Below are 20,692 nucleotides of genomic sequence, written 5' to 3'. Positions count from 1 at the left end.
CAAGATGATAAATATAAAATGCTAGAGCAACATCTTCAAATGTTAAATGTTATACAAATGTCACGTTACATGTTATATGAATAGTTTGTCCTTAAATATAGAAAATTTCCAATTCTTTCACATAATGTGCTTTTGTTAAGACAAGAAGGGAAAACCACTCATATGTACATGTACAGATGTAACTAAAAACAGTCATCTTATCACTCTTTCCAAATTAATATTTAAGGTCATTTTTCTAGTACCTTTCTTTTGGTCTCTTAAGAGTTTCCTCTTAATTTAAGCCAATTTTTAGTACTCATGGATACCTGAAGAAATACAAAAAGTACATCTTAAATGATGATACAGATGATGTATATTCACCTAGTTAAATGTAAATGTATCTTAAACACGTGACAGAACTACAATTCAGCCTTAGACTTTTACTAGTTGTATGACCATGATCATATCAGCCTAAGTTTCCTAATAAAATAGGGATAACAACTGTAGTATGTATGCCTCACAGGGTTGTTATGGAGCTCAAATAAGATTAATATACAGTTCTTTATAAAATTTAAAGAGTCCTATCACATTTTTCTTGTTTTTCTTTGACAGAAATCAGACAGAAAAGGTCTTGGTACTATAATACCACTGTTATTATTCTTGTATATTTCATGTTTTGTGGATTACTACATAGGTGGATAAAATAACTTTTTGGGGGGGGGGAACGGAATAAAATATATTGGGCTGCAAGCATCTGTAGGGTCACTGACAGCATCTTTGAGACAAGTCCAGTAGCAGACAGGTGATGGAGATGATGTGTACTTTGTCCTATTCCCACATGATTTTGATTTCTTCTGCTGGTTGTCTATATTTTAAAAGCTTTTCATTTCGAGTATCTTGGATGGTATGAGTGTTTGATATGACAACATCTAATAAAAGAACGGTTTTTAAATTTTCATGGAAAAATATTATGTCCAGCAGATGATGGACAAGAGTTTTGCCTGTGATAGTGCTGTGGCTCCAGTATTATCATCATTATTTTTCCTGGTCCAAACAGTTTTCCTATTAGTAATGAATTTAGATACCTCCTCTAATATTGTATTGTCAGGGTATATGTTGACATATAATTTTGGAAGTAGTTAATACAGAATTATGATCATGTATATTTGTAAGGTTTTTTTTTTCTTCTCAATGGGAGGGGCAGGAGGTAGGAGAAAGTAAAAACAAGTATTTGTTAACTGAAAAAAATTAAAGTAAAAAAATTGTATTTTTCAATTTCTCTTAGGTCAAAGAGACAAATTTATAATATGGCTGATCTGAATTCAGATGCAATACATGGAACAGAGAAAAATAACTAGGATTCTCAGAAAAAAAAATTATGACCAATAGCCTTCGTATCAAACATAACCTTATATGTCAAAATAATATCACAAAGGATGGCAGTTTACTATTCGATGATTCCACTGGTTTTCCTTTTATTTATTTTATTTCCTAATGTTTGAAGTATTGAAATAATAACTTATAAAATGAGGGCTAATTTATTTTGATAAGGGACATATATTCAAATACTAATTCTCAGTCCTCATGTAGGTAAGCAATGGCACAAACATTAAAAAATATTTGGCTTTGGAATTAGATTTCCTACTTTTATAAAATCATGGGGGGTGGGGGGAGAGAGTGATACTTTCAGAATTCATTACTGAAATGAAATGATGACAATTGTAGATACCTAAATCAGGAAAAACCAAGAAAGTCACCCAATTTTCTCATGCTCAACTCCTTTCTGTTTTCCATTGCTTGTTGAGAATCAAAGTCCCAGGGGTAAGCAGAACTGTTAAATCTATTCACAGCTTTCTAGGAGGAAGCAAATTAACTAGTTGGGTTTTTTTTAATCCTTTATTGTGACTACATTGAGCTAGGAGAGAGGGAAGTTATAGCTTTTGAAGTTTAACCAGGACTTAAATCAATAGAAGTTAAGAGTAAAAAAGAAAAATAGTATTATAAAGGCAGTTTTCTTGTATTATTTCTTGCATCATGTTGAGGTTTTTTGCTGTGTCATGATATTCTGAGAGAACTATGATATTTAAGTTACCTTTGCACATCTTGTCTTTGAGATCAAGCTTTTGCTTGTGTAGAAATCGTGTTCTTTTAACATTGTTGCCATTTTTTCTACCAGACTTCCCTCCATGTCAGTATTTTTGTATTCCAAACCTGTTATTTTCTCTTTCACATCTTTGGAGAAATTTGACACTGTGGCTTTAAACTTTTCTAATTTGATCATTCTGATTCACTTTAAGTTCATTTTTTCTGTAGCTTTTCTGCTTGCCAGACAACAGTATTCCAAGGAAAGTATAAAATAGTAGAAAGACAAAGCTGGTTGCTTAGAAAAAAATGAAGTTTTGTTTTACTGCTCTTCTTCCATTACTGCCAAAGAGAAATATCCTGGTGCTATCTTGAATTAAGATTCAAGAGTTCTTTGCTCTGGTTAGAACAAAATAAACCTGGAAAAAAATGTTCCGTAAAGGAAGAAGAAAGCTAGGTGGCACAGTGGACAGAGTGAAGGGCCTGGAGTCAGGAAGACTCATCTGGAGTTCAAATCTGATCTCTGATATATACTAGCTATGCAACATTGGGTACATCACTTAACCCTGTTTGCCTCAGTTTCCTCATCTGGAAAATGACCTATAGAAAGAAATGGCAAACCACTCTAGTATCTTTGCCAAGAAAACCCAAAATAGGGTCACCAAGAGTCAAACATTACTAAAACAACTGAACATAAAAAGGAAGAGCTTAATATGATCCAAAGGATATCATTCTAAGTGTCACTGGCCTAGTTTTACTTAGTTTCAGAACTGATAAATGACCTGATTTATTTAAAGCCCTTAGAAGACTAGGTTGCTCTTTCAAAGAAATAAATAAAGGGGCAGCTAGGTGGCACAGTGGATAAAGCACTGGTCCTGGATTCAGGAGGATCTGAGTTCAAAGCTGGCCTCAGACACTTGACACTAGCTGTGTGACCCTGGGCAAGTCACTTAACTCTCATTGCCCCACCAAAAAAAGGCAATAAATACAATTAAAAAGAGGGAACAAGAAGAGAAGAAATAAAAGACAGTTTATGAAAGGAAACATTTTTATGTTCTCAAAATGAATGGGAAGGACTCTGTAAGGACAGTCTTGACTGTATATACTCGAATAGAATTATAAGTTAGCTGAAGAAATAATGTTGTGTTGGCTTTTTTTTTTTTAAAGAACAAGATGACAATACAGCCAACAGCAGGAGGAAATATTTTTTCTTTTTTTTTTCTTTTTTTTTTCTTTTTTTAGTATTAATTTGTACGTCCTAATTCCCCCCTTATGAAGAGTCATACTCGACAGTATGGCTATATACCAGGTATCTATGAACCAACTAGTTTGTAAGGGATATCAACAGCTAAAAACTTCATTCATTCTTCAACGGACTCCTCTCCTGGCTCTCATGGACTTCATTCTCTACTATTTCCAGCAACCTTCTCACCCTGGAAGATCCCTCGGCCCTTGAAATCACTTCTTTTAAGTTCCTCCCAAAACTTCCCTTTAAAGAAGGGTCCAGACCAGCCAGGATCATTCCTCTCAGACTTTTTTGTCTACAATGCCCCAACAGAGGTACCTTTCTCCTCACTCTTTTTTAAAGCTTTCTTTTATGTGTTGTTTTCCCCCATTAGAATGTAAACTCCTCAATGGCAGGGGCTGTATTTTTTGCTTCTATCTGTATTGCCAGTGCTTGGCACATAGTAAGAGCTTAGTAAATGCTTGTTGGTTTGACTTGCAAATTTAGTCTACACTACATCATGTTCAAATAACTAAGCTAATTAACTTAGTCAATCTTTAAAACTTAGTTTGTCAAAAATCATTTTTCTGCCACTTACTTAAAAAGAACTAAAGTTTAATACAACTTACAATTCACTGATGCCACTCCAGTAACCTCCTAAGGCCACACTTGACACAGCAATTATAAAGATGACCACCATAGTATAGTCAAATTTAGGCCATGGTGGTGAATACAGGTTCACAGAAATGTTATTTCCAAGTGTCTGAAAGAAAAAGGTAATTTTAAACATGATAAAGAACACACTAAGAAATAAGGTTAATACAGAAGTCTGGAAACAACAACACTTTATACTTCAATATGGAATGAACTCTGATACTAGACTTATGCAACTGGAATACTAGACCTAGGCTATTAGTAGGCATGATAAATTCTCTTAGGACAGAAGGCATGCATACTTTCCTTAGCTAAGTGTACCAAATACATTGGTTGACATAAACCTGAAAGTGCATATTTTGTTGACCACAATAATATGATTAAAAAAGACTTAAAGATTAGAGATTGCTGATAAATATGGTGACCAATTGTGACTTCAGAGACCTGTCTTTTGTAAAGCATACTTCCTGTCTTTAGATAGAGAGGTAGTATAGTATGGATGAAGAATAAGGAATGCCTTTTCAGACAGAGAAAATTTGTTGTTTTGTTTGTTTAAGGTACTAATTTGTTACAATGGAGGGAATGGGATAGTGGTGTGGGTAGTTACTAAAAAGTGTCAATGTTGTTAAAAAAGAATATCAACAAAATATTTCTTAAAAGTTCACAATGTATAATACTACATATCATTCAGTCACTTAAAGTAAGAATAATTTACACAAAATAGGAGGATATTAAATAGAGTCAAAACCAACAACTATGGTCATGGCGAATTTAGTGATTCCACGCTGATGGGTTCTAACAGGACCCTTATTCACATCATAAGACACCATGGTTACTCTGAAAACAATCTGGAAGGTGCTGTTGTAGTAGTTGAGTTCTTCACAAATTCAGATTTTCAGTATGATCTCAAACCAGCACCTCATAGGAATATAGGGACTTTATTCTGATTCTTACCATTTCATTGCAAAACCCAAAGGCATAGGGAAAAGCACTTTATTTGAAGTCAAGTCAATAGGCATTTATTAAGCACTTTCCATGTGCCATGTGCCAGGTGCTGTACTAAGCTGTGAGGGATACAAAGAAAAGTGAAAATGATCATTCCCCTCAAAGAGCTCACAAACCAAGAGGAAGAGACAGTGTGCAAACACCATAAATGCAGGATAAACGGGAGGTAATCTCAGATGGAAGGCACTAACATTAAGGAATTTAAGAGAATTCCCAAAGCTTGTACAGTTCTCTTCAAAGCAGTTAAGGTTTCTTACTCCCATGGCAATGAGGAGATGAACAAGGTTCAGTAATGTATAATAAAAACAAAATCAGCAGCAGCCAGATGGTGAGGTGGATAAAACACCAGCCCGGGAGTCAGGAGGACCTGAGTTCAAAGTCGGCCTGAGACACTTGACATTTACTAGCTGTGTGACCCTGGGCAAGTCACTTAATCCTCACTGCCCCACAAAAAACCAAACAAACAAACAAAAAAACCCAAATAATAATGATTTCTCTGTGTACTCTTCTCTAAAAGTCTGCTCCATGTACTGTCTCACTCCAGTTATATGCTCTACTTTTCTATCCCTACTCTAGTTAATACAAACTCTCACCATCAGTTTCTTCATCATGTCTATCTATAGCCGCTCTTTAATTTGGATAACACCATTTCATGGGTCCCATCCTCCCAAAGCTCCAACTAGCAATGTGACAGAGTAGATCCTACAGCTTTCTTGAGCCACATGCCAACAAACTTATCTGATGTTTCTTGATTTTGCCAGCTTTGTCTATCTATTTTCAAAGGATATGGCAACATCTTTGATAGTGGTAGTAGAGGTCTTATTGTCCAAAATGACTAGATCTGGTCTCAAGGACTTTCCAAGTCTTAGAACTGTCAAAGTTACCTGTACCTCAGTTGTTTCTGGGACTCTGATGTCGTTAAACAGCTTATACAAAATAGCATTGCGCTATTGAGTAATAGCTTCATTCAGCCAAGAACTGCAATGGCAGAGGACATGTGGGAGTTTTTCATTTGATGCCCCAAACCAATGACAGCATTATCTCCAGAGCCAAATCTCTTGGTTCTCATTTGATGGAATACAATCCAGTCTGGCTCTGTAAATAAAATGACAATTTGTGAACCAGATACAGGATCCCTTCCTCATAAGTCTGAATCTAAAACCAGAGAGGTAAAGGAATACACTTTACCTGACTAGCTGTTGTTTAAAATGATGTCTCAGTGCTTGATTTATATTCTTTTCCACTCCTAAGGCCAAGGCATTGCCATCTGGCCATAAAAGGAAGACTTTATTCAGTTAGAATTTTTACAGACAATTGTTGGGAGGCTACTCCCAGCTGGGGCTAGATGTTGGATGCTGCTGTGCCCTTGTTTCCAAACCTCTTCTCTGTGGAGCCATTTAAACAAATGACAAGTTATTCTGGCTGAACGTGGTACTTAATTCTATTCCTCTCTGTATTGCTGAGGACGCAGTGGGAGAGCTGACTCAGATCAATTGATCTCACCTCACAAGCCATCTGCCCAATGTCTGCTGCTACAACTAAAGTCACCCCCTCCCATTTTAAAGGGGAGGTACGTGGGCTCAATACTGGTTCTTTGGGTGAGGTACAGCTATCTCTTAGCATCTCTTTAAATTGTCCTAATGAAAAGATTGAAGGCATTCTTTGGGCTCACACTGTTCTTAAGATAGAATGAGACATAGTGTAAGATTAAAGTATTTACTGTGTCTCTTTTCTGCTGGGGAGCCCATTTCAACTTATGCACAAGGTTTAATTCTGGTCATGTAAATTATTATGACCCTGGAAGAGTTTGTGGAATCCACAGAAATTCTGAAGTAAGGGTAATCATTTTCTTTTTCTTTCTTTCTTTTTTTTTTTTTTAGTGAGGCAACTGGGGTTAAGTGACTTGCCCAGGGTCACACAGCTAGTAAGTGTTAAGTGTCTGAGGTTGGATTTGAACTCGGGTACTCCTGAATCCATGGCTGGTATCTCCTGACTGCGCTTGGCACTGAGTGGAGAGTACCTCCTTTTCCCAGCCATCAATTAAAAAGGACACATATTTGGTTCCATTAAAATGTAGTTTTGCCCAAGTGGCCACCTTATCCATGCTGTCCAGCATTTTTCTCAGAGGGCACAAGGTGTTAGCTACTATGGCTAAGTCATCAGCATATGGCAGGACATTAATTTTCCTGTACTACAATTTTCTGTCTTTGTCAGGGAATGATTAGTTTCTGGGATAGATTCAAAACTATGAGGCTAAGAGGACAACCCTGCCTTACTCCTGCTTAGTGTAAGGTTATCTCTAGTGTGGACAGAAGTCCTACTACTTCAATAGTCCTTGTAAGATACTAATCACCTCATTGTGCAAACTGGTCCATCTTAGTTTTAGCCAGATCACATTATGTAGCATTGAGCCAAAAATTTTAGTCATATTGATCTAGGTCAACACACACATTTTCTTTTTGTCTGGCTTCCTCCAAGTTGGATTATAATCAGAAATTATACTCCTTTCAGTCAGTCATTAACAGGCAGGAAGCCCTTTTGATCCCTGCTAAAACATCCATTTCTTGTTCTCTAATCACTAAGTCTTTTCGACAGGATGGAGGCACAGATCTTACCCAAAGTATTACCTATGGTTATGGAGCTCCAGTTGGAGGGCAGATTTCTATCACCTTTCTTATGGTTTAAAACAGTAGTAAAGGGGCAGCTAGGTGGTGCTGAAGTCAGGAGGACCCGAGTTCAAATCTGGCCTCAGATACTTAACACTTACTAGCTGTGTGACCCTAGGCAAGTCACTTAACCCCAATTGCCTCATCAAAACAAACAAACAAAACCTCCAAAAAACAGTAGTAGATAAGTGCCACTCCTTTGGGACATAATTATAAATTTCTGTGATGCATTAAAAATGGCTGTTAAAATATGTCTCTGGTTGGGGCAGCTAGGTGGCACAGTGGATAAAGCACCGGCCCTGGATCCAGGAAGACCTGAGTTCAAATCTGGCCTCAGACACTTATACTTACTAGCTGTGTGACCCTGGGCAAGTCACTTAACACTCATTGCCCTGCAAAAAAAACCCCACAAACAAAAAACCAAAAATATGTCTCTGGGTCAGTCTTTTTCCAGACCTTGGATCTGACGCCACCCAGCCCAGAGTCTATGTTCTTACATTGTTTTAATTGATCTTATATTTTAATTGGGTGAATAGGTATCAAAATGAATTACTTGTATTAGTAGAGATATCAGTTTAGTATGAAGATACAGAATATTATACAAGATAAACTGGAGATAGTCTCAGAGGGAAGGCACCAACAGAGAGTTCCCAAAACTTGTGCAGTACCTTTCAAGGCAGTTAAGGTTACCAACCCCCATCTCAATGAGTAGATTAACACATTCAGTAAGATAAAATAAATAACATAATTATGTGTTGCCTTTCTCATGATAACCTTGTGAAATCAGTAGACAAGTATTTTCACTATTTTTTTAGCTAAAGGGAGGCTGTGAGAGGTTATATGATTGGCTCACGGTCACATGGCTGGTAAGTATGAGCCAGGATCCAACCTCAGTTAAGTTCAGTTTCACTACAGCTCATTGTCTCAGGGCAGATACCAAGTTTGACTATTGCCACTAAAAATTAATGAAGCTATATTAGATATTGTAGCTACAATGTCTAGTCACATGATATGTTAAGTGTGGTAAAAATTATTTGTGGTAAAGATTAATATCGCAAGTTTTAGCTGAATCATTTGGGAGGGGCCACACCTGGCCCACCCTGAAATTATGTATGTTACTGAGGTCAGAAGGAGAACTCTCCATGAGCAACTTTTGAAGGACCTCCCCTTTTGGGGGAGGAAAGATTGAACGAGACCTGAAGGAAGGCAAGGCACTTCTGGTAGGGGAAGCTCTCGGGCACTTCCAGGACGCTGGATGCGCTCTCTCTGGAGGTTGACTGAGATGGAGTGGGTGAGGGGGGTGGGGGTGGTGGCATGCTGGTTAAGTCTGGCAGGCTGCTCAGGCTTGGGTGAGTTAATTACAGAAAACCCTAAATTCCTTTTTTTTGGTTGAGGCAATTGGGGTTAAGTGACTTGCCCAGGGTCACACAGCTAGTAAGTGTCAAGGGTCTGAGGCCAGATTTGAACTCAGGTCCTCCTGAATCCAGGGCTGGTGCTCTATCCACTGTGCCACCTAGCTGCCCCCCTAAATTCCTTTGAACCAGCTTAGGCTAATTTAGAGTTAAGAGATCTATCTGTATTTCTATTTTCCCCATTTCCTTATCTTTATTTTTATTAGTTTCACCTTTGTTGTTTAATCAATTCCCAAGTAATAAAATCTGATCCTTTTGTGAACTAAAGCTTAGAGGCTCCTTTCTTATTGGCCTGGGAGAAATATCTAAAAAGAATAGTTCAGAGGGGAGATTAAACCTAAAAAAAGGTCCCTCATATTTCTGGGACCCCAATATTAAGGCAAGTAACCCAAATAATGCTCAGTATATCTAATTTTGGCCCTCACATAATACTCATTTTTCCCCATATTCTTTCAATGTACTTACCTTATTGATGCTGTAACTTAATATTTTTCTGCCAGAGTACAATGGTTTGCATATTTTGATAAAATAGTGGCCAAGTAGGAGATAAAAACCAGATGAATAACAGCTCATAAAATGAAAGGAAGAGGAAAACACTTTAAGCTGTTCTGTCTTTTATATAGTTTTGAAAAGATAATGCTTATGATGCCCCTAGTATAATGCTCTTAGGGATGGTATCAGCCCTATTATCAAGAAGAGTGGCAAAGTTTCAAATTCATCTCAAGCTATAGTATTATATGCAGTTTTCTGTAGTCACTTTATAAGTTAAGCTTAGCTTCAAAATATCAACACTGAGGGCTTTGGGTCAACCTTTTTGGGGTTTTTTGCGGGGCAATGAGGGTTAAGTGACTTGCCCAGGGTCACATAGCTAGTAAGTGTCAAGTGTCTTTGGCCAGATTTGAACTCAGGTCCTCCTGACTCCAGAGTCAATACTCTATCCACTGCGCCACCTAGCTGCCCCTGGGTCAACCTTTTAATATAGAAAATTCAATGACATACAAAAATATGAAATGAGAACATATGAAAAAACCTGTGGCTGAAATTCTGTCTGTGTGTGTATATGTATACACATGGACCCACCCACATAATCACCTATACTGTGCAGTTAAAACTTATAAATTAATTCAAATAAATGCAACCAAGAAGCATTGAGATGTTTCCCACTTCCACTTTTCACAGACTAGGATCTACTCCAAACATTCTATAACAAAAAGAATAGCATCTTCCTTCAGAGCTATAAGGCAGACTTCTTACTGCTAAAGGACCAGCACAAATAAACCCAGTAAAGAGTATTGCATATTTAAATTTAGGATAGTCATTCATAAGGATTGTCACAATTTCCATTACAAGGAACAAATCCTCTTGCTCATCCTACTACAACCTTCTTATGTAGCCAGAAATGCCCTTGCTTATATACAGCCCTGGATCACCGATAGCATCATTGTCTCCACTGGTCAAAAACTTGACATGTCCATCTTGTCTTTCATGAATTTTCGAGACCTGGTGAATACTGGAATTTTCCTTCCCTTTATCTTAAAGACAATAATCTCTCCCCCTCTTTTGGAATCTTCAATTTGATTGGTTAAAAGAGGAGATTCCCAGGGGCAGCTAGGTGGCGTGGTGGATAGAGCACCGCCCCTGGAATCAGGCGTACCTGAGTTCAAATCCAGCCTCAGACACTTAACACTTACTAGCTGTGTGACCTTGGGCAAGTCACTTAACCCCAATTGCCTCACTAAAAAAAAAAAAAAAAAGAGGAGATTCCCTTTGTGAGATGCAGATTCTGGGCTACTACTGAGCACCATGCCACCTGGACTTTCACTTCTAGTTACTACTATTATTAATCTTTTTTCAGTTCCTTAGAGCTTAGGAAATAATCATCCTAAAATTTCAGACTTGATAATTACAGTTGTCACTCAATCACCACACATCATTCAAGAAGTCCAGAAAGAGCATGAATGGGATAGAAACAAAAGTCTTAAAATGGTTCTAAGGAAAGTTTTAAGCTATTCATCAAAAAGTTACCAGAGGAGATAAGGCACAGGATAACAGATCTAGAACCAGTATGAATCTTAGTGGTCATCTATACCAAGCCCCTCATTTTATAAGTAAGGAAGTGAGTCTGAGAAGTTAAATGACTTGCCCAAAGTCATTCAGAATAAGGGGCAGAGCCAGGATTCAGTCAATCTTAAGTGCTTACCATGTTGTCAGGAACTGAGTCAAGTCCTTCGGATATAAAGTAAAGCCAAAAAAAAAAAAAAAAGCTCCTGCTTCTCCCCCATTACTTTTTTTGAAATTTTGAAATTAAAAAAAATTTTTGGTGAGGCAATTGGGGTTAAATGACTTGCCCAGGGTCACACAGCCAGTAAATGTCAAGTGTCTGGGGCCAGATTTGAACTCAGGTCCTCCTGAATCCGGGGCCAGTGCTTTTATCCACTGTGCCACCCAGCTGCCCCATCCCCCATTACTTTCTAATGGGAGAGAAAACGCCTAAATAAGTAGGTTCATTCAAGATAGAGTGATTGTAAATGAAGGCAATCTGAAAGGAGACAGTGCTAGCAGCTGGAAGGATGAGAACAGGTCTCCCACATAAAGTAGTGTTTGAGCTGAGTCTCAAAGGAAGTAAGAGAAAGGAAGGAACAGAAGTGAAAGGCTAGATAATTGTAGGCATAGGGGATAGAAAATGCAAAGGCATGGAGCCAGGAGAGAGGCGGTCACTTGTGAGGAACTGCAAGGAGGACAACATTAGAGTATGGAGAAGGGAGTAAGATGTAAGAAAGCTGCAGAGATAGAAGGGACCCAGGTTGCAAAGATATTTAAATGCCATATAGAAGACTTTATGTTCAATACTGGAGGTAAGAGGGAACCATTGGAACTTATTGAGTAGGGAGGTAACATGGTATTTTTTTTTTAAGTGAGGCAATTGGGGTTAAGTGACTTGCCCAGGGTCACACAGCTAGTAAGTGTTAAGTGTCTGAGACCAGATTTGAACTCAGGTACTCCTGACTCAAGGGCCGGTGCCCTATCCACTGCGCCATCTAGCTGCCCCGTTACATGGTATTTTAACAACTAAGTAGAAGATGAATTTGAATAGGAAGAGACTTGAGGCCAGGAGACTTAAGCAGTTAGAGGGCAATTATAGGTGAAAGGTGATAAGGGTCTGAACTATGGCTGTACAGGTATAAATGACCAGATTTGGCAGTAGTTTGGGTATATGGGATGTGAATAGGAAATTAAAGATGGCTTTAAGGTTGTAAGCCTGGTGACTGGGAAGATGGTAATTCTCTTGAGAGTTATAAAGGAACGCTGTGGGAAAAAATAAGAACTTCTGTTTTGGTCACATTGAGTTTGACGTGTCTTTGAAAGATCAAGTGGAGATGTCCAAGAGGTCACTGGGGATGCATGACTATAGTTCTGCAGACAAATTGGGGATTATATAGAGATCTGGAAATCACCTGCATAGAGGTGATATTGAAGCCATAAGAGAAGTGAGACAATAATAGAGTGAAAAGAAGAGGACCCAGGACGGAGCCTTGGGGGATACCCATTTAGTGGGCTTGACATGGATGAAAAATCAGCAAAGAAGACTGAGAAGGAGCAATTGGACATATAAAAGGAAAACTAGGAGAGAACAGCATCACAAAAGCCCATGGAGGAGAGAGTATCCAAAAGGATGAGAAGATCAATACTGTCAAATGGCATGGAGAGATCAAAGAGAATAAGAACTAAGAAGAGGCAGTAAGATCGGGCAATTAAGAAATCAAGAGCGGGGGGCGGCTAGGTGGTGCAGTGGATAAAGCACCGGCCCTGGATTCAGGAGTTCCTGAGTTCAAATCCGGCCTCAGACACTTGACACTCACTAGCTGTGTGACCTTGGGCAAGTCACTTAACCCCCACTGCCCTGCAAAAAAAAAAAAAAAGAAATCAAGGGTGACTTTGGAGAGGACAGTTTTGGTTGAATGACAAGATCAGAAGTCACACTGCAAAAGGTTTAGAAACAAGTGAGAAGGAGGAAAGTGGGGGGTACTAAGTGTAGATTGGCTTTCTCAATGAGTTCAGTCATGAAAGGGAAGAGATATAAGATGATAGGTAGCAGGAATGACCAAGTCAATGAGGGGTTTTTCACATGAAGGTCTGATGAGTCCAAGCTTGCTACTCTAAATTCTGTGTTGTTGCCATTAATAATAATAATACCTAGCATTTATATAGCATTTTAAGGTTTGCAAAGCACTTTGCAAGTATCTCATTTTATCCTCAAAACAAACCTAAAAGTTAGGTGCTGATATTATTACTATTTTACAGATGAGGAAGCTAAGGCAGAGAGAGGTTAAATGACTTGCCTAAGGTCACAGCGAATTCAGGTTTTCCTGATTCTACATTTAGTGCTTTATTCACTGACACACATAACATCCTTGATTATATTATACCACATTATGTCAATCATTACATATCGCAGAATTGGTAAAAATATAGTTATTGAAATTAGACTTCAGTAGTATTAAAAATATACACTAAATATAACTAACTTACCTGTTGCATATCTCTCAAGTCTTTGTTACTCATAAACGCAATCAATATTCTTAAATCTTGAAATTCAGATCTGTTTCCTGATGGAGGAAACTAAAAGAGAAAATGTATTACAAAAATATATCTGAGGTAAAGAAGTAATAAAAAAATAACTGATTAAAAAACATTAAGCAAAAATGCTTTACCATTTGAATGCCACACTATTGTGTTGTGTTATATCTTAATATTAACAACATTTTATGTAAATGAACTTTTCTTTGAAAAACAAAACATCAAAAAACTTCAAATCCTCTTATGGCAAAAAATGATTGACATCATATATAGTGTTTATTCCAAATTTTGTCAAATGTCAGATTCAATGATCTTAGAGAAATGGCCATTAAAATACAAAAGAAATGGGGCAGCTAGGTGGCACAGTGGATAGAACACCGGTCCTGGAGTCAGGAGTACCTGAGTTCAAATGTGGCCTCAGACCCTTGAAAGTTACTAGCTGTGTGACCCTGGGCAAGTCACTTAACCCCAATTGCCTCACTAAAAAAAAACAAAAACAAAAAACAATAGAAATTATAATCTATATTATTTGGGTACATAAGAATTTTGTAATCGTTAACATTCTTTGGGGCCAAATGCTGTATTTTGTAATCATCAATTACAAAAGTCTTATGCAGCAAAATAATATAGATTATAATTTCTACTCCATGATTATAATGGGGAATAAAGTAGGTTTGGCAAAACCCTTTTATGAGGTGGAGAACTATTGATATTCTTAGGAAATGTTGTATATTAGAAACATAAGTATTGAAGCTACAAGTTCTTTTCCAATTTGTTTATCAGTAATACTACACACGTGTTTTTATAACAAACAATATAAACACAAAATCACTAAAGTAAAAGGAAATAAGCTCATTAATCTGAGTTCATATAAAATTTTCTTGATTCCACAAGTGTCAAAATAGTGGTGAAAGTCAGTCAAGGACTTTACTCTTAGAAAACCCCAGAGAATCAATAAACTTATTTGGGAGGATTAGAAGCTTCAGCAAAATGGCTGGAAATAAACTAAAAACACACACAATAAATGTTTCCATACAATTTTAACAAAAACCAAAAAGAAATAATGCATCCCATTCAAAATAACTAAAAAATGCATAAACTATCTGGGAACACATACACAATATTTATATAAATAAAAGAAGTTCAAAACACTCAGTAGAAATAAGAGGAGATTTAAATGGAGAAATATTTCCTTCTTATGGTTGGACTGTGCCAATATATTTTTTTAAATGCTATTTTAAATTAATTCACAGATTAAGGGATTTTCCAAGAAAATTACTGAGGAGATAGTTTTCTCAAACTAGACAAACTAAATTCCTGAAGGAGGAAGAAAAAGTCTATAATAACAAGGCAAATCCTGGGCGGGGGGCAGTTATAGAAAAAGGGAACATAATATTACTAGACATCAAATTACAAAGCAGTAGTCTACTGAAAGCAGACTGAAAGTAGAACTACTTGGTGTTTGTTAAAAAACAGATCAGTGTGACAAGCCAGGTAAGCAAAACCAAAAACCAAACAAACGAAAAATTGAAAACAGTAGCCCAGTAATTAATAAACCCAAGAACATAAATTACTACTTTTCTGGAGGGGGAAAACTGCTGAGAAAAATGGAAAACATTAATTAGGGTTAGTCCATCATATTTCAAAATGTATATGTGATCTGATTATAAAAGGCCAAATCATTAAAAATTAGAAGACAATAACAGGAAGTTCCTTTTGAAATTGAGGCTTAGGGAAGAATTATTAACCAAAGGATAAAGGATATTATAAAAGACAAATTGGCAATTTTGATTACATAAGATTTAAAAACTTTTGCATGAATAAAATAAATGAACACAGAATAAGAGAAACTAGGGTGCGGAAAAAAGTCTTTGCATCAAATATCACTGAAAACAGTTTGATATCCAAGATAGAGAGATTATGTACAAATATATAATATCACTACATAGCCATTTCCCAACAGATAAATGATCAAAGGACATAAAAGAGTTTTAAAAAAATGCAAATGATAAATGAACACTTGAAAACATACTGCAAATAACTAATAGTAAGATAAATTCAAATTAAAATAACTGGTATTTCACCTCTCACCCTGAAAATTGGAAGAAATAAAAAAATGAGGACTGTCAATGTTAGAGGGGCTTTGGGAAGATAGGCATATTAATATGCTACTGGTAGCACTGTAAATTGGTTTAACTGCTCTGGATATCACTTTGGAATTATGTAGAAAAACTTGACTAAACTGTTCATAACTTTTTTCATGCCATGATCTATTAATCTCATGCCCCAAATTAGTTAAAGAAAGAAACAAAGGAACAATATATAACACAATATTCATAGCGGATTCTTTGTAGTAACAAAGAACTAAAAAACAAGTAAGTACCCATTACCAGGAGAATAGCTTTAAAAACTATGATATATCATAGGACAAATGAAATGGAGTGCAGGAAGAAATGATGAATATGAAGAATTCAGAGAAATTTAGGGAGATTTATATGAACTGATATAAAGTGAAAAAAGGAGAACAAAGGGAAGAATATACTTAATTTTTATAATAATGTCAATTAATAGACTAAAAGGAAGCTGAACTCTCATAACTGGGAAAACTATTACTTCAGAAAAAAAGGCAATGAAATACATCTCTGTCCTCATAGCAGAGAGGTAGAGGACCACTAAGCTAAACATTATATATACTGTGAGGCAGAGTTACTATGTCAGGTGCCAATTTTTTTCTCAATTGTTTTCTGGCTCAATTAATTGTTTTTTATTCTCAAGCCTTTGTTTTTTTCTCATATTTATTTCCTAATATAACTATCTTCCCTCCCTACCTACAAGGCCATCATTTAAAACAAAGAAGAAAAAAGCCATTCAGCAAAATTAACACAACTAACTCTGACAATGTATATAACATTACACACCCAGAGCCTTCTACTTCCAAAAAGAAGGGATTAAGATATGTTTTCATGTCACTTTTTTGGGTCAAAGTAATATAATGTTCATTAAATGCAACCTTCTGCAAAAAGCCTTTCCTGGTTTCCCCATCCCCAGCCACTAGAGCCTCCCCCTCTAAGATTATTCTGGAAGCTTTTCGAAGGTAGGAAATGTTTTTGCCTTTACTTGTATCCCTTACACTTAGTACACTGTAAAAACATAACAAATGCTTAATAAATGCTAACTGATGAGCTGGTTTTTATTTTCACCTTACTGTTGTTATAGTCATTTGTACATACTGTTTTTTGGGTTTTGTTTTGTTTTTTTTAAGCCTATTAATACTTACAAGTAAACTGCCATTGGCAACCAACAAGGCTTTAGCCCCTCCTCTTTGTGCAATCCTGGCTTTTTCCAGAAATTCGCAGGTACCCCATGATACTGCAACTACTTTGTTCTTTATTCCAGTGGAAGGAATGTCAGAAATGTTGCAGAGTGGTGTGGTCAGGTTTTCCAAACTAAGTGAAGTCTGAAAATATAAGAAATATTTTTAGTTTATATGGCAATCAATATACCCCTCCCCCTCAAAAAAGGCCATATTAGATAAGAAACCAGTACTAGTTTGACACGTTAGTATTGCAGATCAGATACATTATTTGATCTAAATTAATTCTTATAATTACAAGAAACTCTCAAACTGATCTTTCTATAGACTAGTTTATTATAGCCAAGAGAATGAAATAAGTAAAATCACTATTCATCATTCCTTAACCACCATAAATTGCTATTGGCTCTATATGTTATAAAACTAACCACTCTCAGTATCTTCATTTTAATATAATCTACTTACTGCATTTTCTATTGTAGTGGGAAGAGTTGTCCAGTAGGGATTGTATAGCATGCAGTAGTCCTTAGATAGTGATGGTGTTCCGGTTCCATATGCATGTATAATTCCTTCCTGAGCAGTGGCCTAAGAACAAAAATTTCTACATAAACAATTCTGTTTACTAATAACTCAAGATTTATTGGTGTTTTATACAAGTTTAGGCATCATATCACATAACCACATGTTTGTGGAAGATTCTTTGCAGGGACTTGCTTCTTGCTTGTGGGATATTTTAAGCCTACAAATGTGATTAATCAATAAACATGTAGTAAGTGCCTGCTGTGTGCCAGGCATTGTGTTAAGTACTGGGGTATAAAAAGAGACCAAAGATAGTCTCTGACCTCAAAGAGTTTTCTAATAGGGGAAACAACATGTAAACAAACATATACAAAGCAAGCTATATACAGGATTAATAGGAAATAATTGAAAGAGGGAAAGCACTGGAATTAAGAGAGGTCAGGGAAGGCTTCCTGCAAAAGGGGATTTTAGTTGGAACTTAAGGGAAGTAAGGGAGATCAGCAGTCAGAGGAGAGGAGAGAGAGCATTCCAGGCATGGTGGACAGCCAGAGAAAATTCTTGGAAACGAGAGGTGGACGATCAAATGGATCCGTGCACAAATTATGTTGTTTTTATGATATATACACAATCTTTTGTGCAAATACATTTGTAGGCCATTGGTAAAATTCTGGGGAAGATGACTGGGGAATATGAAAGATTCACTTCTCCCTACGCTATGACTGTACTTCCAAACCATTTAAAAAATGTTAATTATCCTGGAAAGAAATTTGGAACTGTGCCCAAAGGGCTAAGGGACTGTGCATACCCTTTAACCCGGTAATACCACTATTAGGTCTGTATCCAAAAGAGATTAAAAAAAAAAAAGGATGCACATGTACAAAATATTTATAGCAGCTCCCTTGGTGGTGGCAAAGAATTGGAAATCAAGGAAATGCCTATCAATTGGAGAATGGCTGAACAACTTGTGGTATATGAATGCAGTGGAATACTACTGTGCTGTAAGAAGTGATGAGAAGGTAGATTTCAGAAAAACCTGGAAAGACTTATGTGGACTGATGTTGAGTGAAGTGAGCAGAACCAGGAGAACATTGTACACAGTAACAGCAACATTGTGATAGACTTAGCTCTTCTCAGCAATACAATGATCCTGGGACCATGAAGGTCTGAGACCATGAGAAGTTAGGGAATCAGGAGGTCAATACTTTACTGATATATAATATTAATTAATAATAAATGCTTATTGTCAAACCTGGTGTAATAGCAATCAATAGCAATTAATTTATAAAGTAAAGTAGTATCAACAATTTTAGAAAATACAGGGGCAGCTAGGTGGCACAGTGGATAAAGCACTGGCCCTGGATCAGGAGGACTTGAGTTCAAATCTGGCCTCAGACACTGGACACTTACTAGCTATGTGACCTTGGGCAAGTCACTTAATTGCCCTAAAAAAAAAGAAGAAAAGGAAAGAAAAAAAAGAAGAAAATACATTATGATATCTTTGGGATATAGACCTAGTAGTGGTATTATTGGGTCAAAGGGTATGCACAGTCCCATAGCCCTTTGGGCATAGTTCCAAATTTGAACTTAAGAATTTCTGATACAGTTCTAACAGGATTATACCATATTTCTATATTCGTCTTCCATTACTTTCCCTTGCACTCCATTTCTGGTACATGTCATTTTAAAATTGAAGCCAGTCTTTCAGCTCTCTAGGCAGCCACATTTATTTCTTTAAACAATGCTTTTTCTCATCAGAATTATCTTACTGTCTTCAGAATTTCATTTATGAACACTTCTTTCCCTATTGATCTTATTTCTCCTATAGAATTCTAGGGATCCTCCCTTTCTCTTGAAATAGACTTCTCTGAAATAGACTCTCCCCAAATTTACAGCATACATCAGACTATGCTTGGCTTTTCTATCCTTCTTTATCACAAATTTAAAAAGGAAGTGTTTACTTCCCCCAAAGTAGAAAGATTAGTGAAGATGAAGCCAGGAGACCTGAGTTCAAATTCTACCTCAGATATTAGCTGTTTATTACACGTATTACCTACCTTACAGGATTCTTGTGAACAAAGTATTTTGCAAGCTTTAACACACCATATAAATAGTAGCTATTACTCAACATAGTGGACAGAAAATTGGACTTGGATTCAGAAGACCTTAGTTTGAATCTCATCTCAGATACTTACTAGCTACATGACTCTGGGGAAGTCACTTAGTTTCCTTCAGCTTCTGTTACCTCATCTGAAAAGTGGGGATAATAGCTCTTATCTCAGTGTTGTTGTGAGGATCAAATGAGAAAATATATGGAAAATGCTTTATGAACCTTAAAGAGCTGTATAAATGTTAGTGATTAGTAGTAATAGTAATAAAATTATAAATATATTTTGAAAGCTCTGATCTGATTAATACAAGAAACATTTCCTTGGAGTGACAGGGACAAGCACTGTAGAATGGTGAATTCAGTGAACTATCAGACACAGGCACTACATCAGTTGGTCTTGCTTACTTTTTTTTTTTAAATAACAAGAGAAGGCTCACTGATAGTTACACAAACTTATGATGCATCAATAAAACAAACCCCAAAAATGATAAAGTAGGAAATGACTTAGTGACACATGAATGGTAAATGTCATAAGAACTTGGCTCACTTTCTTAGAAGCATTCTGTTTGAGGGCTTTAGGCATTTTTAAAAAAACTTTCCATGACTCCATCTTCTTCCCTCCCCCACCCCCAACAATCATTTCAGAAAAGAAGGGAGAAGGGGAAACATAAACTAATACAATACTACTTGCCATAGAATGAGTTTGGAAACTCAAAATCCCTTATCACTATTGTATCAAACTTCTGTGACATGTCTGTTTCCTGAATTCATCAACTTTTCCCTTCTGGCCAGGTAGCTCTGTTGTGTACTCCCTACAGCAACATTACTTTCTCTGTTGTTTTTAACCATTAGGCATTCTTTATCTAGTTTATGAATATCTTAAAATGAGTATAATTTCTTAATATACCATGCTACTTTGTTCCACTTCTCCTTTTGCCCTTTCTTTCTCTATTCTCTTCTTTCTAAATAATGAAATCCCTTCTAGATCCATATTCCAGCCATGAGCCCCCCTCCTACCACCTCTCTGTGGACATTGCTTCCTTAAGTTAAGATCTTCACTTCATCTTATTACCTGTACTCTGTGCATTTGTGCAGTCATCATCTTAGATCATGGCTTAAATTTAGGCTTTTAGTTTAAGCCAGAAGCCATCT

At 36.7% G+C, this 20,692-nt stretch overlaps 1 protein-coding gene across 3 annotated transcripts in view; it reads right to left on the bottom strand.

The window, feature by feature from the left end:
- Positions 1-20,692, bottom strand: part of SPPL2A (signal peptide peptidase like 2A) — a 68,072-nt gene that overhangs the window by 36,640 nt on the left and 10,740 nt on the right. For all 3 annotated transcript variants that reach the window (XM_043985695.1, XM_043985696.1, XM_043985697.1), the window contains exons 2-5: positions 17,380-17,499; positions 16,879-17,058; positions 13,554-13,643; positions 3,916-4,049 (exon numbers count right to left, since the gene is read on the bottom strand). In XM_043985695.1, the coding sequence (XP_043841630.1) occupies positions 3,916-4,049; positions 13,554-13,643; positions 16,879-17,058; positions 17,380-17,499 (524 nt within the window). The remainder of the gene's footprint in view (positions 1-3,915; positions 4,050-13,553; positions 13,644-16,878; positions 17,059-17,379; positions 17,500-20,692) is intronic.

Source organism: Dromiciops gliroides, chromosome 2 (assembly GCF_019393635.1).
Source record: "Dromiciops gliroides isolate mDroGli1 chromosome 2, mDroGli1.pri, whole genome shotgun sequence".
Classification (NCBI taxonomy): Eukaryota; Metazoa; Chordata; class Mammalia; order Microbiotheria; family Microbiotheriidae; genus Dromiciops; species Dromiciops gliroides.
Note: the sequence above shows the minus strand (reverse complement) of the source record. Positions and strands in the feature narration are given on the sequence as shown.